General features: G+C 52.1%; 2 protein-coding genes across 2 annotated transcripts in view; one reads left to right on the top strand and one right to left on the bottom strand.

Annotated features, from left to right (window-relative positions):
• The first annotated feature begins 727 nt into the window (after nucleotides 1–727).
• Nucleotides 728–7,066, top strand: LOC102531793 (G-protein coupled receptor 183-like). The gene is made up of 3 exons (XM_031684385.2): nucleotides 728–877; nucleotides 998–1,092; nucleotides 5,945–7,066. Exon 3 carries the CDS (start codon nucleotides 5,957–5,959, stop codon nucleotides 7,064–7,066), a length of 1,110 nt encoding a protein of 369 aa, XP_031540245.2. The 5' UTR covers nucleotides 728–877; nucleotides 998–1,092; nucleotides 5,945–5,956.
• An 11,388-nt stretch (nucleotides 7,067–18,454) lies between these two features.
• UBAC2 (UBA domain containing 2) overlaps nucleotides 18,455–24,899 on the bottom strand; it is a 146,597-nt gene continuing 140,152 nt past the window's right edge. The window contains exon 9 of the mRNA XM_006208320.4: nucleotides 18,455–18,783. Within this exon, the coding sequence (XP_006208382.1) occupies nucleotides 18,676–18,783 (108 nt within the window). The 3' untranslated portion in view covers nucleotides 18,455–18,675. The remainder of the gene's footprint in view (nucleotides 18,784–24,899) is intronic.

Below are 24,899 nucleotides of genomic sequence, written 5' to 3'. Positions count from 1 at the left end.
CAGGAGCAACGTCTCCGGCCAGGCTGGAGAGCAGGCGGCTGACTGAAGTGCCTTCTCTCAGTGTTCAGAGAGCCCTCGCAAGGAAGCACACACTCCCCGCCCTGGGACAATGTAGGACTGAGGCGCGGTAATCCCAGAATGGGCTTGATGCCTCGTGTCGGCCAGCCGTGTGCTAGGGGAAGCGTCTCCGGCACATGGGCAGAAGGGCCAACTGGGGGACACCCTGGTTTCATTTGTCACCCCGTCCGTCCAGTCCCTGCCAAGTGCAGCTCCTGGGAGTGGAGCCCATCAGGGCTGAAGATGGGTTTTCAAGCTCCATTAAAGCACCTTGCCTGGATGACACCCAGGAAGTCCCGAGCCACCCGAGTCTCTCCTCACTTTCCTGCCCAGCCTGAGCACGTCAGGTCCCCAGACGCCACTTCTTGTTTATTTAGCTCATTACCCCCCGTTGGGGGGAGATGCCAACTGCTTTTGAAGTTCCTGACCCTGGTGGCTTGAGAGTCACGTGGTCTAAATCCCAGCCTGTGGGGGGCACAGAAATGGAACAGAAGGGTAACTGGCTCCTAAAGCGACTTTCCTCCTTGGGGGATGGGGGGACAAGCCTGGGCGGGCAGGCCTGTGGCTCAGTGAGCTCGTCCTGTGGCAGGAAGATCACCTTGGCTGATACCTTGGTGTTTTTTTAATTTTTTTCTTTTTTTTTTTCAGCGGGGCTGTGTGAAGGGAAGAAGAGTGTGAAGTCTAGTGCGGTGAACTGATTCAATTTCTGCAGAGGGGAGGGTGCTGGGGGCACCTTCCATGCTCCAGGGCCACCTGAGGAGGCTGCGGTTGCCGGACGAGGCTCTGCTGGGCTCCCAGTGCATCACCCTTGGTGGGTGAGGTAAGTGGCCCAGAGGTGAGTCTTCTCAGGCAGGAGAAGGGTGTGCCTAGCGGGGCTTGGAGAGAAAGACTCAGATTGTACCGCTCTTTACACGTCCTCTCTTTCTGCTTCTGTTGGCAGAGGGCAGAGCATCCTTACCTGACCTCAGCCCACCAGCCGGGACCTCTGCCCGTTCTGACAGGGCAGAAGGACTAGTCAGGCCAGAAGGACCAAAGGTCAGTGTCACATCACTGAGCGAAACAGCCTGATAGGCCTGGCTGCCTTCACTGGTTCAGACCTCGTGGCATACATAACCTTTGGAGCCCTCTGGAAGCCCTGGTGATCATTCATTCTCCCCTACATGGCTGCACTAACTGGTAGCCCCGTAACAGGACCACACCTCGCCCTCCACAATCACAGCTGGGTGAGTCTCAAAAGGCAAATACTCTCGTGAGCTGGAAATGCACCGGTAACTTCCTATTAGGATATAAAAGACTTCAGGGGAGGGAAAATGTCCCTTCTTCCCTCTGGCTTCTTTGGCTGGCCCACTCGTTACAGCAGCAAGAGACAGATTCACAGGAGAAAAACAAACAAAAGCTTAAAAACACGTGTCCATGGGAGAGAGCCAGGAAAACCGAGTAACTCGCCCAAATGACCAAAACCACCACCGTAAAGATATTTTCTTCAGCTAAAGCCCACAGAAGATGTTGGGGGTGGGGGAGCCAGTTATGGGAGGTGATCAGGAAAAGCACAGTAAACAAGGGTCATTATGCAGACTTCAGTCGGTGCCTTCTACACTGACTGGAGTTTCTAGAGACTGAGTCATGCCCTCTTCTTGGTAGGGGGAGATATCCTTCCAAATATAAGTGTCCGTTACGAAGAGTAACTTTGACTTGGTTTCAGAGTTTCTCCTGTGCCTGCAGTTTCTTAAAAATAACCAGCTTAAAACAACCCTTGGGCCAAACAGGCATATTTCGGAGTGGCAAATTCTGTTCCCCTACAAGACAAATGGAGGGTCATTTCCCAAGAGCAGAGTGGAATGGGTTGGAGAAATGGGATACTTTGTGCTCGTGGGGGAGAAACCGTGGGGGGTGGGGGGCAGGGTGATGGGTGCAGAAAGGGCGGAGGAGCACATCTTCGGGCAGGTGTGGGCAGAGCCCACAGCGCACAGGCCAGCCGACTGGTCAGGCGCCGGGCAGTTAGTGCCCGTGGTGGGGAAGGGCTGCATCCACATTAATAAGCCAAGGATGGGCTGAGGGGACAGGCCATCAGGTCCGAGGCGTGAGGGCCCCCAGAGCAGCTCCTAGACTCACAGCTGTGACGGCTCCCACCCCCCACTCCTTGGGGTGTAGGTGTAACCTCTTTGTGAGTGCCCTGCAAAGGGGGAACAACAGGGCTCCTAGCTGCATCCAGAACACTTGTTTTGTGCCCAATACCCAGAAAGGAAGAAGACTAGAAGAGACCTGTGGGGCCCAGCATTACCGAAGTGGCAGGGCAGAGCCGAGGAGTGTGAGTCACGGGGATAAGGTACCAGTGTCCTCAGGCGCCACATGAGCACGGGGTAGGGGGCGTGGATGCTGCAGAGGCTGGAGGTTCTGGGGAGGAGGTGGTGGTTGGCGGGGCCTCTGGTTGTGCCTGGTGCCCTGCACTGTGGGTTCCTGTGTGGTGAGTCCTGGGGAGGAGGCCCAGGAAAGTCAGAAGAGGGGATGCTTGCCAGGGGGAGGGTCTCTTTAGAAACCAGTCCCATCCCTGTGCCCAGTGAGTCCTGAGCCGACAGGGAAAGGGGAACACAATGTTCCAACAGATGTCAAATCACTGCCCTTTGACTGGAAAAGTGATTCTAGCAGCTGAGTTGACCTGTGGCTGGGACCCTCCTGACCTAAACCGGCTGCTTGAGACGCCCTCCGCCTCCTACTCGGGGGCACAGAAGCCCCTCCCCACGGCCCCGCCTCAGTGCAGCCTGAGGACCAAGTTGTTCAGAGCAGGCAGAAGACCAACCGGGGGCTGTTTCTACAAAGTCTCTGAGCAGATTCACATCTCAGGGCTCAGAGACTCAGAGTCTAGGGCTGCATGGAGGACTGTGGTCAGAGCCCCAGGGTGGGGTCGGGGTGTGAAGGGAGCCGCTCCTTCCTCTGCAGAGTCAGCCCCTCCCTAACTCCTGAGCTGGGCAAAGAGCCCTTTCCTGCCCAGTTTTCATTAGCTGTCCCCCCATCTTCCTTCCCTGTAAGCAGCTCAGGGACTGGCGGTGAGGACAGGTGAGACCTGCTTTTCTATTTCTGTCCTCAGGCCCTGGCAAGGGCGGCTTCTCCAGTGCAATTCAAAGGGCACGGGCTTTTTATGTACCTAAGGGCTTGGGGTGCCAGAAAAACAGCCTGCTTGCATAAGCCCAATTTAATAGAAAGAATAATAAAAAAGAAAACAGTAGAAGGGGGATTGCATGCGTTTTAACATGTTTATTACTTACTGGTGCTTTACCAGTCAAGCTTAGAAGAAAGAAATGTATAAACAGTACTAGTAACACCTCCATTTAGTAGTTTTCACTTGCACAGCTTATCTATTCAGTCGGAAGGAAGCCTTCAGATGGTAAAGATTTGGTTCTTTCTCATCTCCTGAATATAACCAGCAGCTGGCGCAGCTCCTGGGCATTTCATGATTACGCCTAGGCTGAAATGAGGCACAATTACAGCAGGTTCCCTGCCAGCCAGTTCCAAACTGGCAAAGGAGAGGACAGCTGTGTCCTGACTCAAGTGAGGCCATGGGGCTCATGGAGCTGGTGCCCTTCAGGCCAGCACCTGACTACAGAAGTTCTCCACCTGGATCTCAGGTCCTGCATCTGTGAGCTACTGTGGCCCTTGGATAAACCACACACCGGATGCACACCTCAGTGCTCACACGTGCACCACGTGGACTGCCACTCAGGCCTCACCTGCTGCGCAAAGCCTTGAGTAGGCCCACCCCAGCTCTCTTGTCTCCTTGTGTGGAAACTGAAGGTCAAAGGATGATCAGAATGCAGATGGTAGAAATGGAGGTGTGTAGAGCAAAGGCAGGGCTAGTTTAGCAGACTGGGAAAATGGGCTGGAAAGAGGAAAACGCAGACATTTTTGACAGACAACCCAGTATAAAAAGGGACAAAATCTTTATATATCATAAAGAAGGTATATAAATGATCAATAAACCTGTGAGAAGGTGCTTGACGTCAGCAGTCATTAGGCAAATACCAACTGAAACCACAAGAAGATACCCTGCACACCCAACAAAATGGTTCACCCGAAAAAGACTGACCATGCCCAGTGTCCACGAGGACAAGGAGCCCTGGGGACTCCCATACACTCTTGGAGTATGAAGAGTGGCTACTTTGGCAAACTGTTTTTCAGGACTACTAAAACAGAATGTGCAGAACCTGTGACTTGCCAGCCTCACTCCTGGCTAGATCCTCGGCCAAATGTATACTTATGTGCCACCAAAGACACGTGGAAGAGTGTGCAGAGCTGAACTTGATATAACGGAAACATTCATCAACAGTAGGATGGATATAGATGGTGATGCATTCATACAAGGAACTATCCCACAGCAACGAGAAGGAACAAACCACAACTACACCCCACAGCGCGAGTGAATCTCACAGACTAATGCTGACTCAATGAAGCTGTGCACTTAAGGGTACATACACACATAGTGCTCGATTTCATTGACTTTGTTTCAGAAGCAGGCATACTGACTCGTGATTTTAGAAGTTGGAGATTGATTACCCTGGCATAGAGGTAGAGGTTGGGGTGGGCAAAGGAGAACTTCTTGGGGAGCTAGTGAGGTGTTTCCTAATCCGGGTGCTAATCACACAGATGTGTTCACTTTTTGAAAATTGTCAAGCTGCCCTTTTATGATTTGTGTGCATTTTTGCACATATGTGTTAAGAATTTTAAAAGGCTGCAAATTCTTTGACGTTCCTCCAATTGAGAGGTGGGGGCTGTGTCCCCTCCTCTTGATTCTGGTTGAGCTTATGACTCACTTGTAACGGACTGTGAAAGTGATGATGCCACATTTCTGAGGCAAGGTTGGAAAAGGTGATGGAGTGTTTTCAAATATAGCATTAATAGGAAACTGGGGGTTCAGTAAGGCCAACAGGTCAGGAGACAATTGCCATTGAAAAAGAGACCTTGTTACTTATAGACCCAAAGAAGAGGGGCAACACCACATCACAGGGGTCACAGGGAGCAGTCGTGTCAGTCAGGAGACAGAAGGAGAGAAGCAAAATGTGGGCAAGAGCCTTACTGTGGTTTCTATGGGAAGGAACAGGCAAGACAGGGTAAGCAGGCTTAGGACTGGCCAGTTTGAACCTCCTCCGGGAGCTCTGGGACACAGGGGCTGCCCCTGGTACCCGGCCCCAGGGCGGCTCGGGCAGGTAGGTAGGAGTGGTTGGGATGCAACTCTGGAATGGTTGGTTTGCGTTTGAAAAGTGCACTCAAGTAACTGGCTAACCCAAGTAGGGGCAGTCCCTCCAGGGTCAGCCAGGCCCCAAGATGTCACAGCATCAGAATATAGAGAATAAAAAACTAAGAGCCTCTATCTAATTTCTGGGACACTTTCTTTTAAAGCCTCAAGCTGCTGTGTAAGAACAGAGTTACGTTCAGGCTGCCATATTGTGAGGAAGCCCCCATCTCATGAGCAACCCCATGCAGGTGCCTTAGTTGACAGCCTCAGTGGAGGCTCCAGCCAAAAACCACAAACCACAACTCGTCTGAGTGAAGTCACCTCTAGATGGTCCCAGCCTCTGCCACTGAGTAACCCGCAACTGTTGATTCTTCCCAGCTGAGGCTCCCAACATTGGAGAACAGAGAAAAGCCATTCCCACTGTGTTCTGTTCAAAATCTGACTGTAAACATAATAAAGTATATTTTCAGCTGCTAAGAGGGGGAGGTGTAATTTGTTACACAGCAACAGTAACTGGAACAGTATGTCACACTTCAAGATAAAGTTTCCTTAAAAAGAAATGCTTCTCATGTGCATGTTGATTCAGCAAATTATTATTACTCTATAGAGGTGTAACCCCACAGATGCAATATTACATCTTAATTTTTTTGTCTCCCCAAGGACCTCTATGACATGGCTTCCAGCACGGCTGGTCCAAACAGGCTCATCCACCATGCCAACTCCTGCCTTCCTCACCACCTACCCCGGGCGGCCAGCGTGACGCTCTCTCTGTTCTACATGGCCCTGTTGGTCTTCAGTGCTCTGGGAAACATCCTTGCCCTTTGCCTTGTCTATCAAAAGGGCAAGAAGATCAACTCAACAGGTGTCTACCTGGTCCACTTGGCAGCGTCCGACCTCCTCTTCACCCTGGTCCTGCCCGGAAAGATCGCGTATTACACGCTGGACTTCAACTGGCCTTTCGGTGAAGGGCTCTGCAGACTGATGGCATTCATGTTCTACGTGAACACCCACTCAGGCATCTACCTGATGACATGCGTGAGCGTGGACCGTTACCTGGCTGTGGTCCGCACCCACCAGTGGCCCCAGCTCCGTGAGGCCGGGAGGGCCAGGCTGGTCTGCGTGGCTGTCTGGGCCCTGGCATCTCTGCAGACGGTGCCCCTGCTCTTGATCCCTTTGACCAAGCCGGTGGCCGGCAGGCTGACCTGCATGGAGTACGACAGTGTGGAGCCGGTGCTCAGGCTGCCCGTCATGATCCTGCTGATCTCTGCCCTGAGCTTCTGCGGGCCGGTGGGCATCATTCTCTTCTGCTACGTGAAGATCACCCTGAAGTTGTGCAGGGAAGCCCGAGACAACCCTCTGACGAGCGGGAAGGGGCACCACCGCAGGGCCTGCCTGCTCACCCTGGTGGTGCTGGTGGCTGTGGTTGCATGTTTCACCCCCTACCACCTCAACGTCATCCAGTTCATGGTGAGACGGATGCTCCGCCCGCCAACCTGCCCCGAGCAGAGGGCTTTCAAAGTGTCCCTTCAGCTCACCGTGTGCCTCATGAACATGAACTGCAGCATTGACCCCATCATCTACTTCTTCGCATCTACGCGTTACAGAAATTGGCTCCTCGGTGTTTTGAAATGCAAAGTGTCAGCATCCTCCTCCTCTTCCTGCCCGGGAAGAGCTTCCTCAGAAACACAAAGTATCAACCAGACTGGAGGCTCTGCACCCTTAGAGGAGAATGAGGTCTCACGGATCATGTGCTTTAAGACTGAATCTCGGTTGGGGGCCTAAAGTTAATACAGTTTGGGGAGTGGTTTCTTTAAGAAAAAGAATACGAAACAATAGATGCAAAATTAGGTGTGGGGTCTTGGATGGTGAGTGAGGAGCCCTAAGGCTTGCGTTGGCTTCAAGGTGAATCCACCTCTAATGTATCCTAGTAAACACCACTGCATCCTTGGCCTCCGGTCTTCCATTTCTTCCCGGAAAAAGAGTATTTTCACAGCAAATGCAGACAAGACCAAACGAATCATTGGCTGAGTCCTAGACCCACCATTTAGACAAGGTTTCCAATTTGGGGAGGCAAATTGTTGCAAAGAGCAAAAGTACCCCTCCCCCAAAACAAACTTTCTAAAAGTTGAGAGTTAACATTTACAAAAACGCCAAGGCTTTCCTAAGAAAGTAAAAAAAAAATGCAGGGAGGATGCACTCCAAGCTGTTGTTCTGGCCGCCTCTTCTGTCGGGGAGTGGGAGTGAGGGACTGGGTATTTATTTAGTTTCTAGGAAGAGTCTGAGTGGTGCAGGGAGGACGCGTGGCCGTATGACGTGTGTAAGTGTGCTGAGACCCTTCCCCGGCCACTCTCACGGGAGCCCGCAGTCTGTGTCCACACTGGGCCAGGTGGAAAGCTCGCACCCCTACCCTGCCCGCACTAACCCAGCCCTTATCAGAGCGCAGAGGGGTGGCGCGAAGGGACCTGGCCAGTCCACAGTGTGCAGAGGCTCGAGGACCAGCGCTGCCCTCACCACCAGAGGCCTCCTCCTGGAGAGGGGCCAGGGCTGCTGACCTAACTCCGGACGTTACACGTTCTTCTTGACCGTCCTCACAGGCGGTTCTCATCACCTACCTGTCTGCCTTGCACGCCAGGCTCCCCAGATCCAAAGCTGCTTGGGGCTGGTTTGTGCTGAGCACATGGAAGTAGGGAGGAGGAAGTCGCATCTGGAGGGCATCTGGGAACAGAACAGCACCAGGAAAGAGGACGAGATCAGGAGCTCCAGCAGGAAGCAGCAACAATGGGTGGACGAGAGCACAGAGCCGAGGGCCCTCTGGTTTCCTGCACGCAGCCGCAGGAGGAGGGGAATGGCTCTCTCTCCAGGCTAGGTGACGATGGGTGTGATTTACAAACAGGGAAACCTGAGTTCTGAGGCTGAACCAGCCGGGGATGACCCAGGCTCTGAGCATGGACTCCTGAGCTCAGGAGGTCAGCAGGGGAAGCGTCCTGCTGAAGATTCATGTCCACGCCTGAGCCTCATTGTCCTTGTCTGTAAAAACAGAGACTATAATATCTACCACATGGGGTTACTGTGTTGCGGGGGGTGGGGGGGGGTCCATGAATCAACACATGTGTAAATCATTTAAAACTAAAGCAATCATTTAAATGAAAACTGACTGTGGCCTCTGAAGTTTTCTGAGTGGGCTGGCACAACTCATATCAGCAGGGATATACATCTCATTATTACCAGGCCCCTAGGGCAGTGGTTCTTAAAGTGTGGTCCCCACACCAGCAGTGTCAGCACCACCTGGAGACTTGTTAGAAATGCACATTCTCAGGCCGCACCCCAGACCTGCTGGGCCGGCGCTCTGGGGGAGAGGGCCGGCGCCCAGGGTCTTACCAAGCCCCCAGGGTGGTCCCGCTGCCCGCTCAGACTTGAGAACCACTGGCCCTCCTTGGAGACTCTTGTCGGCCTCTCTCTTGCCCACGGTATGAGTTTGCTGGGGCTGCTGTAATAAAGCACCGCCAGCCAAGGGCGGCTGCAGAGGGAGTCGAGGAGGTGAGCTGCCCAGCTGGAAGAATGCGCGAGGAGCCCACGGGGGAGGGGGGGGGGCGAAACAGCACTTCATTACAGTACAAGCGGGTGGCGCGCGGCGGGCGGGAGCTTAGCACCTTCTAGCGCAACCAGGTGGCGCACCCGCGTGGCGCACTTGTCCTGCTTTTATCTGTTCTGCCCGCACGTGTGCGTTGTTTCTTTGTTCATCCTACTTACAGAATGCTACTAGCGCATGCGTACCTTTACGTCTTTGTTTATGAGGCCTACATAACTGGCGCGTGCGTACAGTTACCTCTTACCAGGTGTAAGCTATTGTGAACCTTGGCCTGAGCCCCACGGCCTGGTCACTTAAGGCTGCCACAAGCACCATCAACTGGGTGACTTGAACAACAAAAAACACATTCTCTCACAGTTATGGAGGCTAAAAGTTCAAAATCAAGGTATCGGTAGAGCTGCTTCCATCCAAGACTGTGAGAGAGAATCTGTTCCAGGCTCTCCCAGCTTGTGGCGATTTGGTGGCAGTTGCTGGTGTCCTTGGCTTGTGAAGCATCACCCCATCTCTGCCTCCATCCTCACATGGGCTTCTCCCCGTGTGTCTCAGTCTTCATGTGGCATTGTCTTCTAAGGACACCAGTCATCTGGGATTAGGCCCACCTACAGACCTCATCTTAATTTGATTACACCTGCAAAGACCCTGTTTCCAATTAAGGTCATAATTATAGGCACCTGGGGTTAGGACTTCATCCTATCATTTTTGGGGACCAAAATCCAACTTCTAACACTCACCCATTTCTGAACACCCTTCTTTCCAGACACTCTTCTCCGAGTCTCATCCCATCCCTGACCACATCAGAGCCCCAGCACCAAGGTAGGAGTAACAGGGGTCTGTATTAAACACAGTTGGTCAAAAACAAAAAGGTGAACTCTAATGGTTTGTTTTTTAGACTCATGTCAAAATGGAAGCATCAGAGTGACCCCCGAGGGGGTCTCCTCACCCAGTGTGTGGGAGCTTAGTCTGGGGGAAGGCATGGGGCCCAGGCGGCCTTGCGGGGCCAGGCTCTGTAACGAGGTCCCCGAGTCCCACTCCCTCCGTGTGGACAACCAGCTGTGGTGTCAGGGAGAGTCTACCCTTGGGGGGAGGTCTCGTGATAACTTCTAAGAATTTTAATCCCTCGACATTTTAAGGAGGAAGAGAGAGTTTCATAAATCAAGTTCGTAGATACCCAAATGTTCCTACGGGCTCTCTGCTCTCTCCAGGAGGCACTTCCCGCTGAGAATCACAGCTTCCTTGGCATCGCCACACACCACAAGGTAACTATTGTCCAGCTTTCACTACAGTTTTTTTCTCATTCGGCCAAGTGATTGCGTACGGGACAGACACGGAGGTGGAGGAGGCGTGTGTGAGGCTTGTGGGCAGCCAGGCTCAGGGAGGGGCCGTGCCACCTGCGGGGATCCCAACCCTGAAGGTCAGGTCACACCTCAGGTTACACAAATCCCTCATGACACGGATGCCCTGGTTCCACTGTAATTGTCAAGATCTGTGGTCTACATCACCTTTCAGCGCCCATGTTCTCTGATTCCAAGAAGCCCTGGTCTGGGCTCTGTTGCCCTAGTAGCTCTGCAGTGGGACAGGCAGGAGGAGGTGGCCCGTCCCAGGGGGGCGAGGAGCCCGGTGTGTGTGTTCCTATGCCTAATGCTGACCCCAAACAGTACTCCCTTCGGTCAGTTGCATGTAAAGGGTGAAGTGCTAGAAGCTGACGGAGGTGGGATGTTCCCAGTCCCAGTAACACTCACTAGCTCAGTCTACAAGCACCAAGGGCTGCTCGCCCGACAGCAGGAGGGAGCAGGGAGTGAGGACAAGGCCTGCAGAAAGGACAGGCTGGGGGCGCCCTGCTGCTCTCATAATTTACATTTGTCTTGGGGCCAGTTTCCTCTTCGCATTCACTTCTTCATCAATTCATACATTTATCAAGTAGGTGGGGCTAGAGGGGTGCCTTCCGGACGGGGACCCACAGGACGTGGGTTCCAGGCCTGCTGGGCCCCAGGCAGCTTCGGTGAGTCACAGGCAGTTCCAGAACCCGGCTTCCAGTGCAAAAGGAAGACATTAGCCAAGACGAGGACTGACCCCTTTCAGCTCTGTGATTTCTGTGCGAGCCCAGTGAGTATCTTCAGCTGTCTTCTTTCTGTGTTTGGTGAAGGTGGCTTGGTCCGATCACCTGTTTCGCCTCTGGCTGGCATCCACTCATCTGGGAAGATAGTGGCTGGTGTAAGGCTGGTACCACACAACATTGGAGAGAAACCTGAACAGAGAGGGGAGGGGAGTACAGGAGGGCAGAGCCAGGGAGACTGACACTGAGGGGACACCCCCTTAGGGGCTGAGGTCAACGGCACTGGACCTCTGATCAGTGCTGTGGTTCCCAGAGGCATATTGATTATTTTGAATTAAAGTTACCTAAGAAAGAGCCGACGCAAGAGGGACATTCTGACCCCCCTGTCTCCCTCAAAGCAGGAAATAAATCTCTCCTATGAAAGGTCCATTTCCTGCACCTGGAGGTGGAAGGCCACCCTATCACCAGGGAATTCAGGCTGAGCAGCCTGTATAAGCAAACCTTGTTACCTCTTTAACTGCCTACCCCAAGCCCAAGTTCTGTTCAGAGTCTTCACTAATGAAACACCCAAAGCCCAAGTTTCTTTGTCCTGTCAATTCCTCACAAATTTATTGTTTCTTTGTCTAAAAAGTATAAAAGCTGCCTGCTTTGGCCACTGTCTAGGACCTGTTTCTATGAGACTTCCCTGCTCATGAATTAAAATTTGTTTCTTTTTCTCCTGTTAACCTGTCTTGTGTCAATTTTATTATTGGTCCAGCCACCAGAACTCAAGATGTGCAGAAGGGGAGAGTCCCCGTCCCCGACAGTGCCCTTCCTGGGACCCCACTGTGTGAGGCAGAGGAGCCGGGAGCTGGGAGCCAGGCTGGCTGCTTCCGGGATGCTGAGCAAGAATCCCTGTCCCCCAGTGTGGCACGGGAACTGGTGACACGCTGGCCCTCATCTGTTCCAGCTCAGTGAGGTCTTGGGGGCCGTCCAGGCAGCAGAATAGGAAATCAGGGGCAGAGGCCCCTACACTTCCTTACTGCTGCCCCTTGGGAGACCTCATTGGCGATTCTCCCAATCTGTATGACTTTCTCACTATTCTTGATCGATGCTACGATAGAAATCCTCTTAGAAGATTCCACGTATGCATCTCAGAATTGTGCATAAGTCGGGGCCTGTCTGTGTGTGTGTGTATGTTTGTTCTGCATTTTACTCAACTTTCCATTATTAATTGACTGACTACGAGTTCCCAGCCTAGGAGAAGAGGGCTTCTGGCCCGTGCCATTTGTATTAAACATACTGGTGCAATATTGTGATTCATAAGAAATATTTATTTGGTCATTCAGATGACCATAATTATTTCTCATATATATATTTGATTTTCATCCACAGTTCCTGGTTCTCAGCTCCTGAAACCCTTGAAATTTCCTAAGAGTTGAGGATGATGTAGGTGTCTTCCACTATGTGAATGTGGTGATTTTTGAAAGCACATAAGGATGAGGGCTGATTGCTAGGAGAACTAACCCTCTGAGGAGAGGGTTGGAACTTTCAGTTCCACTCCCCTGCCCTCCAGAGAGGGGAGAGGGTCTGGTGGTCGACTGAGTCAGCAATTGCCAATGATTTAGTCCATCGTGCCTATGTAATGAAGGCCCCATGAAAACCCCAAGAGGCCAGGTTTTGAAGAGCTTCTGGGCTGGTGAACACGTGGAGATTTGGGGAGAGTGGGAATCAGAGACAGCATGGAAGCTCCAAGCCCTTTCTTCATACCTTGCCCTGTGCATCCCTTCATCTGGCTGTGGATTTGTTGCATCCACAACGAATATCCTTTCAAAATAAAGCAGCAATCTAGTGAGCAAATGAGTTTTCCTGAATTCTGTGAGCTGTTCTTGCAAATTAATCGAAACCGAGGAGGAGGTGGTGGGAACTTCTGATTTGCAGCCAGTCGGTCACATCCTGGGCCTGGTGCCTGGCATCTGAAGTTGGGGAGGGGGGCGTCTTGTGGGACTGAGAAGCTCTCCTGTGGAATCTGTCTCTGGGGAGATGGTGTCAGAATTGAGTTGAATTCTTGGACACCCTGCTGGCATCTAAGAATTGCCTCCCCACACAGGACTGAATCGGGTCCAGGAACCCTTCAGGGCGGCCACTCCCCCAGAGGGCGGAAACTGTATTCTGTTAATACTGCGAGTACTTGTCGGACCTGCGGGGGAAGGCACACAAGGGAAGCCAGGGCAGAGCAGTGGCGCCAACCTTACCCACAGGATAATTACAGTTATTTCAGCCCTCGGTGCACGAGGCAGAGAGTCATTGGCATTCAAGTAGTCATTGACATTTGTCACTGACTTACTGAGTCAGTGGTTACTGGGAGCATCACTTGTCCAGCGTTCTGGGAGGGGCCCCTGGAGGGCTGGGGCTTGTTCTGAAATGCTGCATCCTGCCCTGTGGGGTGCTGGCCACAGCCCCCAAGTCCCAGGAACCAGCCCCTTCCTCAGCCCTCGGTCCCAGCAGGTCTGTGTCCTGCACCTGAGGCGCCTGCTTCTTGACCCCTGTGTGACTAGGCTGGGGGCATACGTGGGACCAAAGTGGATTAATTCCCACTCCCACCAGACGTCACAGTCCAGCACTCCTGGTCTGGTGCTCTGAGGATGGTGCCACCTGGTCTGGTGCCACCAGCTCTGGACAGGAGGGAAAAGGTTTGGGACCATGAATCCAGGAATCTCCTGGAGAGTGTCTGAATCCATAGGTAAGTCCTGAGGAAATGATCCCCTAGGCTCTACCAGGAGCTTGGCCGGAAGTGTCTCCACCGTGAAATGAGGGGAGCAGAGTAAGGAGTCCCCTAAGGATGCATGTTCCCCCTGGTTCTAATGCCCCGTGGCTGCAGCCACATTCCACCAGCCTGAGGCCCTGGGGCTCTCCCAACATGGATGCACTAGGCCCTCGGAGTGTGAACCCCTGGAAGAAGTCTGCAAGCCCTAAAGAGGGGATGTGAGATTTCTTTGAAGGGTTTCAGCTTTTTACTGAATGTTTCATAATAGAGCACAGTACTGCTGGTAGGTTTCCTCTAACCTTCTAGGTTCTTCTGGCTGGTCTAAGAATTAAATTGACCTGAGATAGAAATTTTAGATTTATATGTACAGGAATCCTACCTACATGAGACGGTCAGAGACCCCACACACATGAGAGGTTCAGAGACAGAAAGGTAGAATGAGGTCTATAGCCCATCCTGATCTGGGGAACAGGGTAGGGGCCTGGGGCTTCCAAGGACAGGAGGGTCGCTCACAGGATGACAAGGAGAAGAGCAGATGTTGGCTAATTAGATGTTTGCCCTGATGTACTGATGGGGCCACTTTAGATAAAATTTCCCTCTGGTGAAACTCTTTCCTGGGAAAAATCCCCAATTTAACTTCTTCTAGGTAGTTAGGGGAAGGGCAACAGTTTTGCTTGAACCCACAGGGTCTCCTGCCTTTAGCTCAAAATAGTCATGCAATAGCGGCATGTTTTGGGGCGGCTCATTCTCAGCCCCGACACTGCATATAGCATCTACACCAGGTGTTTAAAACGGCAGTGAAACGGGCGCCCACTCGCCCCGCGCCGTCTCCCATGTGTCCACCTCCCTCCTCTGCCCAAAGCAACGGTATCCTCAAATCTGTTTTGATCATTTTGGAGTGGTTTTGAGCTCCGGATTTTAAAATTCCGTAAAAATTTAAAACAGCCCCGCATACAACCAGAAACCAGAGGTTGGGAGTCGGTGTTGGGTTTTATTTCTTATTCTGCCCACACTGGGGCCCGTCTCTTCCCCGGGGAGTCTGCTTTGCCGGGGGGGCTGGCTTTTCCGATTATTTGCTTGACTGTTTTGCTTTCCTCCTTTATTCAGGTCCTTGAGGCAGGTGTTGATGTCACATTTATCTCTGTGCAGATTTAAACCTGACAAGGCCCAGCCTGCTGAAAAGGGAACCCTGACCCACCACACCCACCGGAGGGTAGGGGGCAGATCCCACCATTTTGAAAAGACCTCTGATCCTGCAGCTTGGTGCATCCAAAAGGCTGGGGTCAGTCACAGGCGGCAGAAATCGAGGTTTTACGGCATCTGCACAGAAGTACTACTAGGCTGAGCCACACCCAGATACATCAGCACATGATCTTACAACACCCCCCTCCCCCGACTCTAAGGACAGCAAAAGAGCAAAACTGACCACAGTCCCCTGTGAAGAAGTGAAATGACAATCCTGTAGGACAGAAAAGTCAGCCACCTGGGCTGGGCTCCCCTGCTCCTCATCAGGGGGCTCAGCGCACTGCCGCAGGGGCAGGGGGACCAGATGAGGCCGAGGAGCACCGAACTGGGACCCCCTTTCCCACCACAATACAGGCCTTCTGACAAGTCCTCCCCTTTACCTTCGGCCTGGAGTGAGGGGCACGCTTTCACAGGGACTACCTGACAGCCACAATTCTCGTACTGAACTCAAGGGCTAAGCTCAGAATAAGGGCTTTACAGAGGCTCTTGGGGCCGGCGCCACAGGAACCCAGGGCCTCCAGTTAAAAACCCCAAAGTATCAAAGCCAGTCTGCCCTTTAGGTTCTACCTGGCCACCTTTGAAAAGGGGACTTGTCCTTAGTGCCAGTTTAGTCTCACGGGGGACACTGCATGGCCACCAACACTCACAGACAGTCTTGGGTTGACAGCCTGAACTTGAATGTCTGCAGGATCAGGAGAGGGGCTGCAGTTTCTCAGAGCATGTTGGGAGTTGGGAGCAGACTGGGAGGGCTGGGGGGACCTGGCTCTGGGCACGTTTAGTGGTTTGGGAAGACGACTCTGACCCCTCGGGAGGAATCCTGGCTTTGGGCAACAAGAGAGGGTTTCCCCACATCTGTCAGAGGTTTCCCTCTCTGTGCAGATAGCATGGCGGCCAGCACCAGAGAGGAGCCCTGGGGCCCTGCGACTGGTCACAGCTGGGAGGAGTGGGGCAGGAGGCAGGCTATCAGGACAGTCCCCAAGGGGAAATCTGGAGGTGGAACACCTGGAACTTTCCTTCTCTCCTCCCACTGCCCATGCAGGTTGCAAGGGGGCTGGAATTCCCCAGCCAGACGCCGGAGCCCAGGTCCAGCGCAGCCAGAGGGGGAGATGCTAACTGTGACCCAATTCCAGGAGCAGCCCTGGGCAGGGGCCGAGGGGCCGGAGCACAGGCGCTCAAATTCCCCCAAAATGTTTACTTTCTAATTCCAAACTCAGTCCAGGTTTATGAATCAGGAGTTCAGAGGCAGGCTTTCCCTTATTTGGAAATGAGGGGGGTTGCAGTTCACTGTAGATAATTTTTTCCTTCTTCCTCTTATTTTACAATATGGAATCTGCTCACTTAAAAATTAGGCCCCAACTTTTACCATCTCTCCTAGACCTTAGGAAACCAAAGCAAATGGCTCGTTGATGCCCTCCTTTGGTTTGCATCCTCAGAAATGGAACACGAAAGGTTTTCCTTTGGGGGGGGTCCCATGAGCCTGAAAGATTCCAGGTGTCCTGACAAGACCTGTGGGTGTTCTGAGGAACTCACACTCCTGTGGTGGGTGCAGTTTGTGTCAAACGTGCAGGAAGCAAGAGCGGGTCAAGGGTGGGAAGGCAGTAAGGCACAGAAGGGCATCCGAGAGTGAAGTCAGACACGTGGGAGGTGGGTGGAGGGACAGGGATGTCCTAGACGGTGGCGAAGAATGAAGGGAGACAGCAGCCTGGAAGCTGCAGGAAAAGGATGGACAACAACAGGTCACCACGGGGAAGGTGGCACCTAGGCAGCTGTAAGGAACTGGAAAAAGAGGTGAAGGAGGCCAGGACAAACCAGAGGGGTCTCCCAGCTCCACTACCGTAGGTGCCTGTCCGGAGGTCGCACCACCTGTACAGACCTCAGTTTCCATTAAAGGACTGGACAGAGGATCACGAGGCTCCTTCCAGCCAGACAAGGCTCTCTCATTTAGGAGCGCATCTTGACCAGAAAACAAATGAAGTTGGGGTGGTGAATCCTTTTCAATGTCGGCCTCACACTGCGATTCCTACGGTGGGGCCTTTGCCTCATCCTCTCCCCATCCTCTAGGAGAGAAGCAGTGAAAAGAATCAACTGAGGATTTTGCCTCTGGTTTGGTTTTGCTTTGCTGGGTGCTGTCTGGAGGGGAGAAGGAATGTGGGAGATGGTGTGTCTGTGGATACAGTGGCTTGTCCCTGTGACCTTGTGCACTAGAAGCACAGAGGGTGGGTTTAGATTTGCCTTAGATGATAAATAAATCCTTAATCTCGGGCCATCCTGTCTGGGACCCGCCAGTGAACGCAGTCGAGGATGTCCTCAGTATTGTCAACAGTCCTTACAACTCGAGATGGGAGCCTGTGCTTGGGACCAGCTGGACCCCCAGAAAGTCACCTCCACCCCCATGCTGAGCAACTGATGGCCCTAACAAGACTCAGGACAGGGCCTCGCAGGGCCAGTCCTACTTACAGGAACAAAAGGGCTTCTCTCACTTCAAAAAAAACACCCAAATCTTCCGAAGAAAGATGAACAGTCTGGCAATTTTTTGTTTTGTACAGCCTAGAACAGTTTTATTGAGGTAAGTCTAATAAAAAATACCAAAAGGTAAAATAAAACACATTAAAAACTTTTTTGTAAGTATCACGCGTGTCTAAATTTGCATCAGATTGAAACACTTCTGCTTGCTTTGCAGAACACAATAGTTGCACAGTTTCCTTAAATCTTAATAGTCACCTGCTTTAGATCTTTTCAGGTTTGTCCACTCCAACCTCCACCTCCTCTCCCTGATGGGGTCCTCTGCAGTCGACGCTGCCCCACGCTGCCATCCCGATAACGCCCGGGGCCAGGGGGAATCTGCTTGCGGAGGGGCTGGCCCTGCAGCTGGGGCGGGCAAGGTGTTTACCCTTCTGTTCTCCCCTCTGCGTAGGCCCCGTACTCCTCCTGGAAGCCCACTCTTCTCTTTGCTTTCTCTTTGTCCCAGTTTTACTTACAGCCTGAATGGCTAACTGGATATTCTAAACACAATTAACTCCAGTTAAGTTTCAGAGTATTCCAGAACCTCGAATCGGTATCCAATTATGATGACTTTTCAATGGAAGCGTGGAGTAGCTGGGGAAAAGCCCTTGGACTGGAAGGGGCTGGAACAAGTAGAGGAGGATTTAGTTCCCTGTTTCTCCCTCATCACCTGGGCCTGGCCAACACTGTGTGCAGCAGATATGAACTGCTCACCCCTAGGAAGTGGGGACCCTGAATAGCCACTGGGGTTTGAAAGCAAATTCGAGAAAAAAAAAAAAGCAATGAAAAAAAGTCCATCAGGAAGAAAATTTGACAGGTCCTTTCTGAATAACATTCCCCTTTCCCCTTTCTGACACTTATGATCAGATATAATGTAGGAAGATGCATTATGGTAAAAGGAATATTACAGTAGCAGTAGTTTCCCATCTGGAGTGCTATTCAACTGCCTGCAGAAATCTGCACTTTAATGCATTTTAAACACATTAGGAACAAAGTGATGATTCTCCAAACCAAGGAAAATACCCCATAAAAAAATACAGATAGAAAATACATGCTACTTTAATGGCAAACTTATTTTTTGATACTTAATGGTAATGATCTTGGAATTAAGGGAGAGCAGCGGGGAGTACCCTTTGCCCAAGAGGACAGCGAGAACAGTGCGCCAGAGTGCTGGGTCCTTGGGCTGATCCGGGAGCAGGGACAGCGCCCCCTGTGGTCAGCAGCTTGACCAGTCCCTGTGCTGTCCGCTGGGACCGTCAGTGCTGCAGCAGGAAGTTGGTGGCCACGTTAAGGTCATTATTTGAAGCTCTCAGGGCTTCCAAAGCATCACCTCTGGAAAACCCCATCTCCATGAGCCGGGCAACCTGAAAACAGAAACAAGACCAGAAGCCTCATAAAGCTGACGACACTGCCACTGATCCCTTAGCCCCAAGATGCTGGTCATGTAAGTTTTGTAGGATAGGTTAAATAAAAAAGAGTTAAACAAATTTTCATTTCCATGTGAAATCTGATGTTTATAAAATTACAACAAGCACAACATTTTAAGGTGATTATATACAGCCAACAGATGTGCATTTTCTCACTGAATCCTCGTTTTAGAGATGAAGAAGGGGGTTGCCAAGGGGCGGTGACCTGCCTGCCCCCAGAGGAGAGGGCAGATGGGCTCCCGGGACGCCGCCTGCGAAGCAGGTCTGCAGAAGCAGCCCTGCGCTCCCCCGCCTTACCACACTGCTCCAGAGTCAAACGTGATCGCCGCAGCACACCTTACCAAAGCCGCCTTTCCCTACGCGCGCACACACACATGAACAACTGCTCGACTGAGGGTCCACTCCTGATGCCGGCCGACTCTGCCCGTGAACACGACTTTGAGGGCCTGGGGCCGCACAGGCAGAGCGCGGCGGGTGCCCGTCCCTCTCCCGCGTTTCACGGCGCGTCAGCCCCGGTGCGCAGAGGCGGCGAAGCCGGGGCAGAACCGCGCGGAGGAGAGCTGAAGCCACCGAGCACAGAACAACGAGGCCTGCATTTTTTCTGACCACAAATCCCGAAGCTGTCAATATAGAGGTTTCCTGTACTTTTATTATACAGGCGGTCTCCAGGGTCGAAATAGGCAGTGTCACTATTATTTTAGTTTATTTGTAAATATTTCGCACTTAAAAATGTATTATAAAAATATTTACGACCTTGGACTAGCTACAGGCTTTTTTTTTTTTTTTTTTACTTATATTGAAATATGCCACATTTGCAACAACATATAGTGGAAAGTGTTACTATTACAGACGTTGACATTTTCAACAAGGTGTGAGTTAACACGGACTGGGGACTTAGTCACTAATTCTAATCTTCCTCCGCGTGGGCCACCAAGGGCCGTGGCTACGGGTGGGAAGAGCCCTGCTTCCCACCCTCCCACCCCGGGCAGGAGGCACAGAGCCAAGCCGGGGAGCGTGCAGGGGCGAGGGAGACCCCAGACTCCTCGACGCCCAGGAAGCCTTAGGGAGGGGCTAACCTGGTTGAGAAGGGATTCAAAACCTGGGGTTCTGGTCAGTGTTTTTCAAACTGAGGCTGAGATCCCTCATCTGTGGGTCATGAATAGTTAATGGGTTAAGACCAGGATTTACAAAAAGCACGCACTGAGGGTCTTCCCTGCACAGAACCTCATTCTGCTTCTCCACGTGCACGCACACCCCCTGCACATGTGTGTAGGGGCTGCGCTCAGACATCGGGGCTGGCTGGCTGCTTCCTAAGGGCGGCCTGGGGGAGGTGGTTTCCAGCTGGACTCCCGGCGCTGGTGGATGGCGTGGACAGAAGGGCAGGGATCTTTGCTCTCATCTCCTGCTCAAAGAAAGAACAACCTTTGCCAGAAAAGCACGAACACTCTTCACTCATCAGCCAAGATGGAAAGCTCTTCTGCAAGTGAACACAATCTGCGTCTCAACTGGTTGCCACCCGTGGGAACTCAAAAGCCCTAATTTGCCTTTTGAAGCTACAGGAAACAGCCCTGCTCGATTTCTGCATGAGGCCCTGTGCGCATCCTCCTCCCCTCAGCCGGCACCCCAGCTCCTGGTCCGTCCCAGGCCAAGTGGCTCAGCATCTCCCTCCCTCACTGCTGGTGTGTCCTCCACTAGGAGACTCTTTCCTTTGCCCTCGGCCTGGTTAACTTGTCTTCATCTATGGGATCTGGGGCACGTGGCTCTTTCCCATGTCTCCCAGATGAGGAGGAACCCAGAGTAGAAGTCGCGTGGCCCCACTGACCTCTGTCCTGGGCTCCTCGTGGCCGTGCCTTTTATCTGCATGTATGGGCGTGGCTGCGTCTCCCTATCACACGTAAGCCTTCTGAGAAGGAGGGCCTCGGCTGCCTCTGTTCATCCCTGTGGTTCAGAATCCAGCACTTTCCAGCCAGCCCCTCCCCTTCCAACGCACACCTATTTGTGTGGTTGCAGAATATGGTCCCACTGGCATGGTCTTCCCGGGGCAAAGGGCAGCTGGCCTGTGCTGTCCTGTGACCCCAGCCCTCGTCACAGCGGAGGAGTGCTTTAGCTGGGGGCCTGCATGCAGCTACATGGGTGTACACATGCCCTGATTGTGTGGCCACATCATCCTGGGGTGGCGAGTTGGGCTGGGCCTGCTCTAAACCCTGCGTGAAATGTGCCAGGGCCTGACCTCCAAGCAGGCTTAATCCTGGTTCTGGGCTGTGCACATCTCTGTCAAACTTCTCTGATCACTTTCTAGCCAACCCAAACTATTTTCAGTTATAATTCTCTTATCTACTGTGTCAGTCAGCTCCCTCAAACTTGCATCGTCCCTACATCTGATTAGCAGATTTGCTAACCTCTACAGCGTCACTCAAGTTAAAATGTCAAGCAGACAAGATCACAGCCAGGGCCCGGGACTTACTCGAGACCTCCCATTTCTATCTGAGTGGCTCATCAACAGTTTTTTAGAATTTTAACCAGTTTCAAACTTACTTCATATTCTTATTATCCATGGCGCATGTCACCATCACCTCTGGAGGTGATGAGAAGGGCACATGTCTTGGTGGCATCCTGTGTCAACCGGAGCAGTTTGGTGCCTTCAGACCACAAGGCTCTTCACATCTCACGAGTCATCTGTCTGATAATCTGTTTCAGGCTTCTGCCAGACGTGAAACATCACTTCTGCCATTCAATTCTCAGAATCCACACTTTTCCCTTTCTTTGGGGCACGTCACACTGAGTGTCACTCAGGGAGAGGGGCTACAGGACTCGTGTTGGACGTGAGTCAACAGGGAGAAACCACCTCGTGGATCCAGGTGCACCTGCCAGGTTACTTCTCCTCCTGGGCTGAAGTAACGTTTTATGATGTTTGTTTCAATTACTTCTGGTTAAGGACTGGGATCTTCAGTGGGGCGAGTGTGACCCAGGGAGGAGGTGGGAAGCCTTCCTTGACTGTCACTCATGGACACGACATCATGGCCCAAGACTTGGCCATCCTCAAGTACACTGAACAGTGTGGCAGATACTGCGCTTGCTGTCACGTCTGTCACTTCCAGTACTTTCAGCATGGTTAAGAACTGGCTGCTTCTCTGCACCCAGCCAGCAGGAACAACTAGGCTTGTTCAGCAAATCACGATTTATAACCTGGAGATGATGACGCATTAGCCTTGCCCTGCCCGGTGATACTACCCGGTTGGGCTGCCAGCCCACAGCTTCCACCTGTACTCAAGTTTCTCTCCACCAACTGAATCTGGAATCCAGAAGATGCTGGGATGGGCTACTGCACCGGGGCCAGGGTGGGAAAAGCGCCTGGGGTCCAGGATGGTCAGGCCGCATCCCAGTTGTGTAAGTGATGTCCCGGGTGAGGAGAGACACGGTCCTGGCATGCGAGGCTTCCTCCCGAGTTCATTCGTCTTCAGACACAAACAACCACACGTGCTGTCACCGGTTCTGACGACTGACCAAGCTGGGTTTTTCACAGGTTTTTGCTGAAAAGAGTGTTTGCGGTTACATACGTGCATCATGCCTTTAGTGAGAGCTGGCTTTGGAGCTTCTGGTGTTTCTTCGGGGGGAGAAGACAGGTGGGATGAGAGAATTTTCACTGCCAGTACTGTGACCAGTGAGAGAGCTCACGAAGTAGAAATAGTATCAATCACAAGAAGAAAGGGTATCTGTAAGTCTCCCTCAACGTCCAAAACTATAAACATCCACAGAAAAATGAAATTGCCTGCCTAGGCATGGGTGTGAGGAAAATGATCAGAAAACCCGAGGACGCAGAGAGAGAGCGGTCCTGACGGTGCTTTCCAGCTCCCCGGGTCCCTCGGTGGCCGGTGCCCTTGGGGCCCGCAGCCAGGCGGGGTGGCCGTGCCTCCCAGTGCTGCCGCTCTTCGGGGGGCTCAGCAGTCGTGTCCAGGATGGCAAGAACCGCGGCAGGCCCAGCAGTACAGTCAGCAGATGGCTTCAGCCCTCGTGGAGGACACTGCAAATCACGGGCTCAGGCCTTAATGTTAATCAGCGCCCGACCTGCACAACCTCGTGCGTTTCCTAACCATCTGCGAAGGCTCATTTTCACAGGAGGCATGACTCCTGAGCTCAGAGGCATCAAGAGAAAACAGGCCCATGCAGCCCTGTGGGTGGGTGGTCGGGGAAGCAGAAACCGAGAGGATTCTAGAGGTTCACGATTCCTTAGAATAAAACAGGAGAGGCTGGCAGCTATTTTAGGTCTGACCCAAGTGCAAAAAAATCACCCCAGCTGCAGCTGCTGGGAGGTGGGGACCCTGCCAGGTGGCAGAGGGAGCTCCAAGATGTCACTGTGTGAGCCCCGGTCGGGACTGAAGCCTCCGGCTCTCAGCTTTCTCACAGTTCTGAGGCTAAGAGAGACGTGTGTGAAAGGCCTGGAACAGTGACTGGCACGTATCAGGTGCTCAGTGAGCGTCACCTCTTAGGATAATTTTTGTCTCACTTAAAAGTGATCGGTCAGGTGTGTGAGGACTCCTCTGAATCTCTCCAGCCTCGGATCAGAGCATCCTACATGACAAAACTGCCCTTGGGTTTTGTTTTTGGCACTCATTTTAACTGCTTCCACTTCGCTAGTTTTATATCCTTTGTTGGTTAAAGAACTGACGTGTCTTTTACTACGATCAAACGTAGGGGGCCACGGTGAGCGCGGAGTGGCTGGAAGGAGGTCCCGGAGCAGAAGAGCCACCTCCTCACCCCCCAGGACCTGGGTCACTGGTCCAGGGAGAGGCCTGTGCTCCCCAGATGACGGGGATGCACCCCGGCTGCACACCTAAGCACACCCACACCTCCCGCGGTGGCTGAATACAGTCATGCTGAAGAACAAAGCAAGCAACTTTTGCTGCTTACTTCTAGGCTTAAATCATGTAAAGAAGAATTGCCCTGAAAAAAACTAAGGTGGTGAGCCCGAATGAAGCCAGACAGGAAAAAGCAGAGTCAAGATCACCTCGGTCAGTGCTGGACTAGTCTGCAGCCGTCTGGAAAACGTACAAAATGTCCCACAGGAATTTTCTAAAAAGCATCTCCTTCAACGTTACTTCTCTGTTTCAGAGCCCAGTAAGTACTTTCCTCCTTCTGCCTCTGCATCACAGGAAAGTTTCTGTCTAAAAATTCTTACCACAAAACATCAGAATAGAGTTCACCAGAGTTCATCTTGGTTTCTGGTCTAAACACCTAAGTGATCCTTTTGTCTAACTTCTTTTAGAAACTAGGTGCAGCTGGTCAATATCCAAGGAGGGTGTTACACTCTTCCCGTCTCCCCATCGCTTATTCATACGAGCTCGAGCTACTCAAAGGTAATATCTCCAATGCCTGTTTCGCGTGGTTGAAAACTCGACTTCCTAGAGGCCAGATCAGACGACAGCAAGGAGGGGCTGGCACTGACGCTGCCGCTCAGCCTCGTCCCTGAGATGGAAACACATTTATGAAAGATCCCCAACCTGACCTCTGACTCTGTCAGCTGCTCCCTGGGGGGCTGGCCCGAGGTATGGGACTTTGGACAGGAGAACCCTGTCACTGTCACCCGACACTGCTCCAAAGGAGGACAAGGTGGAGTATGTTTTTCCTAAAATATGCTGCCCAGAGAAAGAGCACACTGAACGAGAAAAGTATAGAGACAGGAGATGAATTGGTACCAGTTTTCCTTTCCTTTCCTTTTCTTTTTTAAAATCCTCTGTGGTTGGGACATGTGTCCCTACTATCTCAAGATAATTCTTACTCAAGAAAATGAGTAAAATCCCACTTTAACATTCTACTTGCAATTCAACTACTGACATGAGTGAAACAGGACACTCATTCCAATGAGATGTACAGCAATTCCCCCAGTGAAGCATGCCTCTGCTTGTTTTGTTCAAATAAGAATGTGGTTTTCTTTAACTTCCCTTTAGTTAAGAGTGTCAAAAACAAATGGTTTTTTTGGGTTCTTACTTCCCAAATTCTGACGCTTGCACAAAGTGATGCCCACCTGAAAGGCGGCCCCAACCAACCCCCGGCCA

This window comes from Vicugna pacos, chromosome 14 (assembly GCF_048564905.1).
Source record: "Vicugna pacos chromosome 14, VicPac4, whole genome shotgun sequence".
Classification (NCBI taxonomy): domain Eukaryota; kingdom Metazoa; phylum Chordata; class Mammalia; order Artiodactyla; family Camelidae; genus Vicugna; species Vicugna pacos.
Note: the sequence above shows the minus strand (reverse complement) of the source record. Positions and strands in the feature narration are given on the sequence as shown.

Bases quoted from the DNA above. Each gene is read 5' to 3' on its own strand.
- LOC102531793 (XM_031684385.2), top strand. From the start codon at position 5,957: ATGGCTTCCAGCACGGCTGGTCCAAACAGGCTCATCCACCATGCCAAC.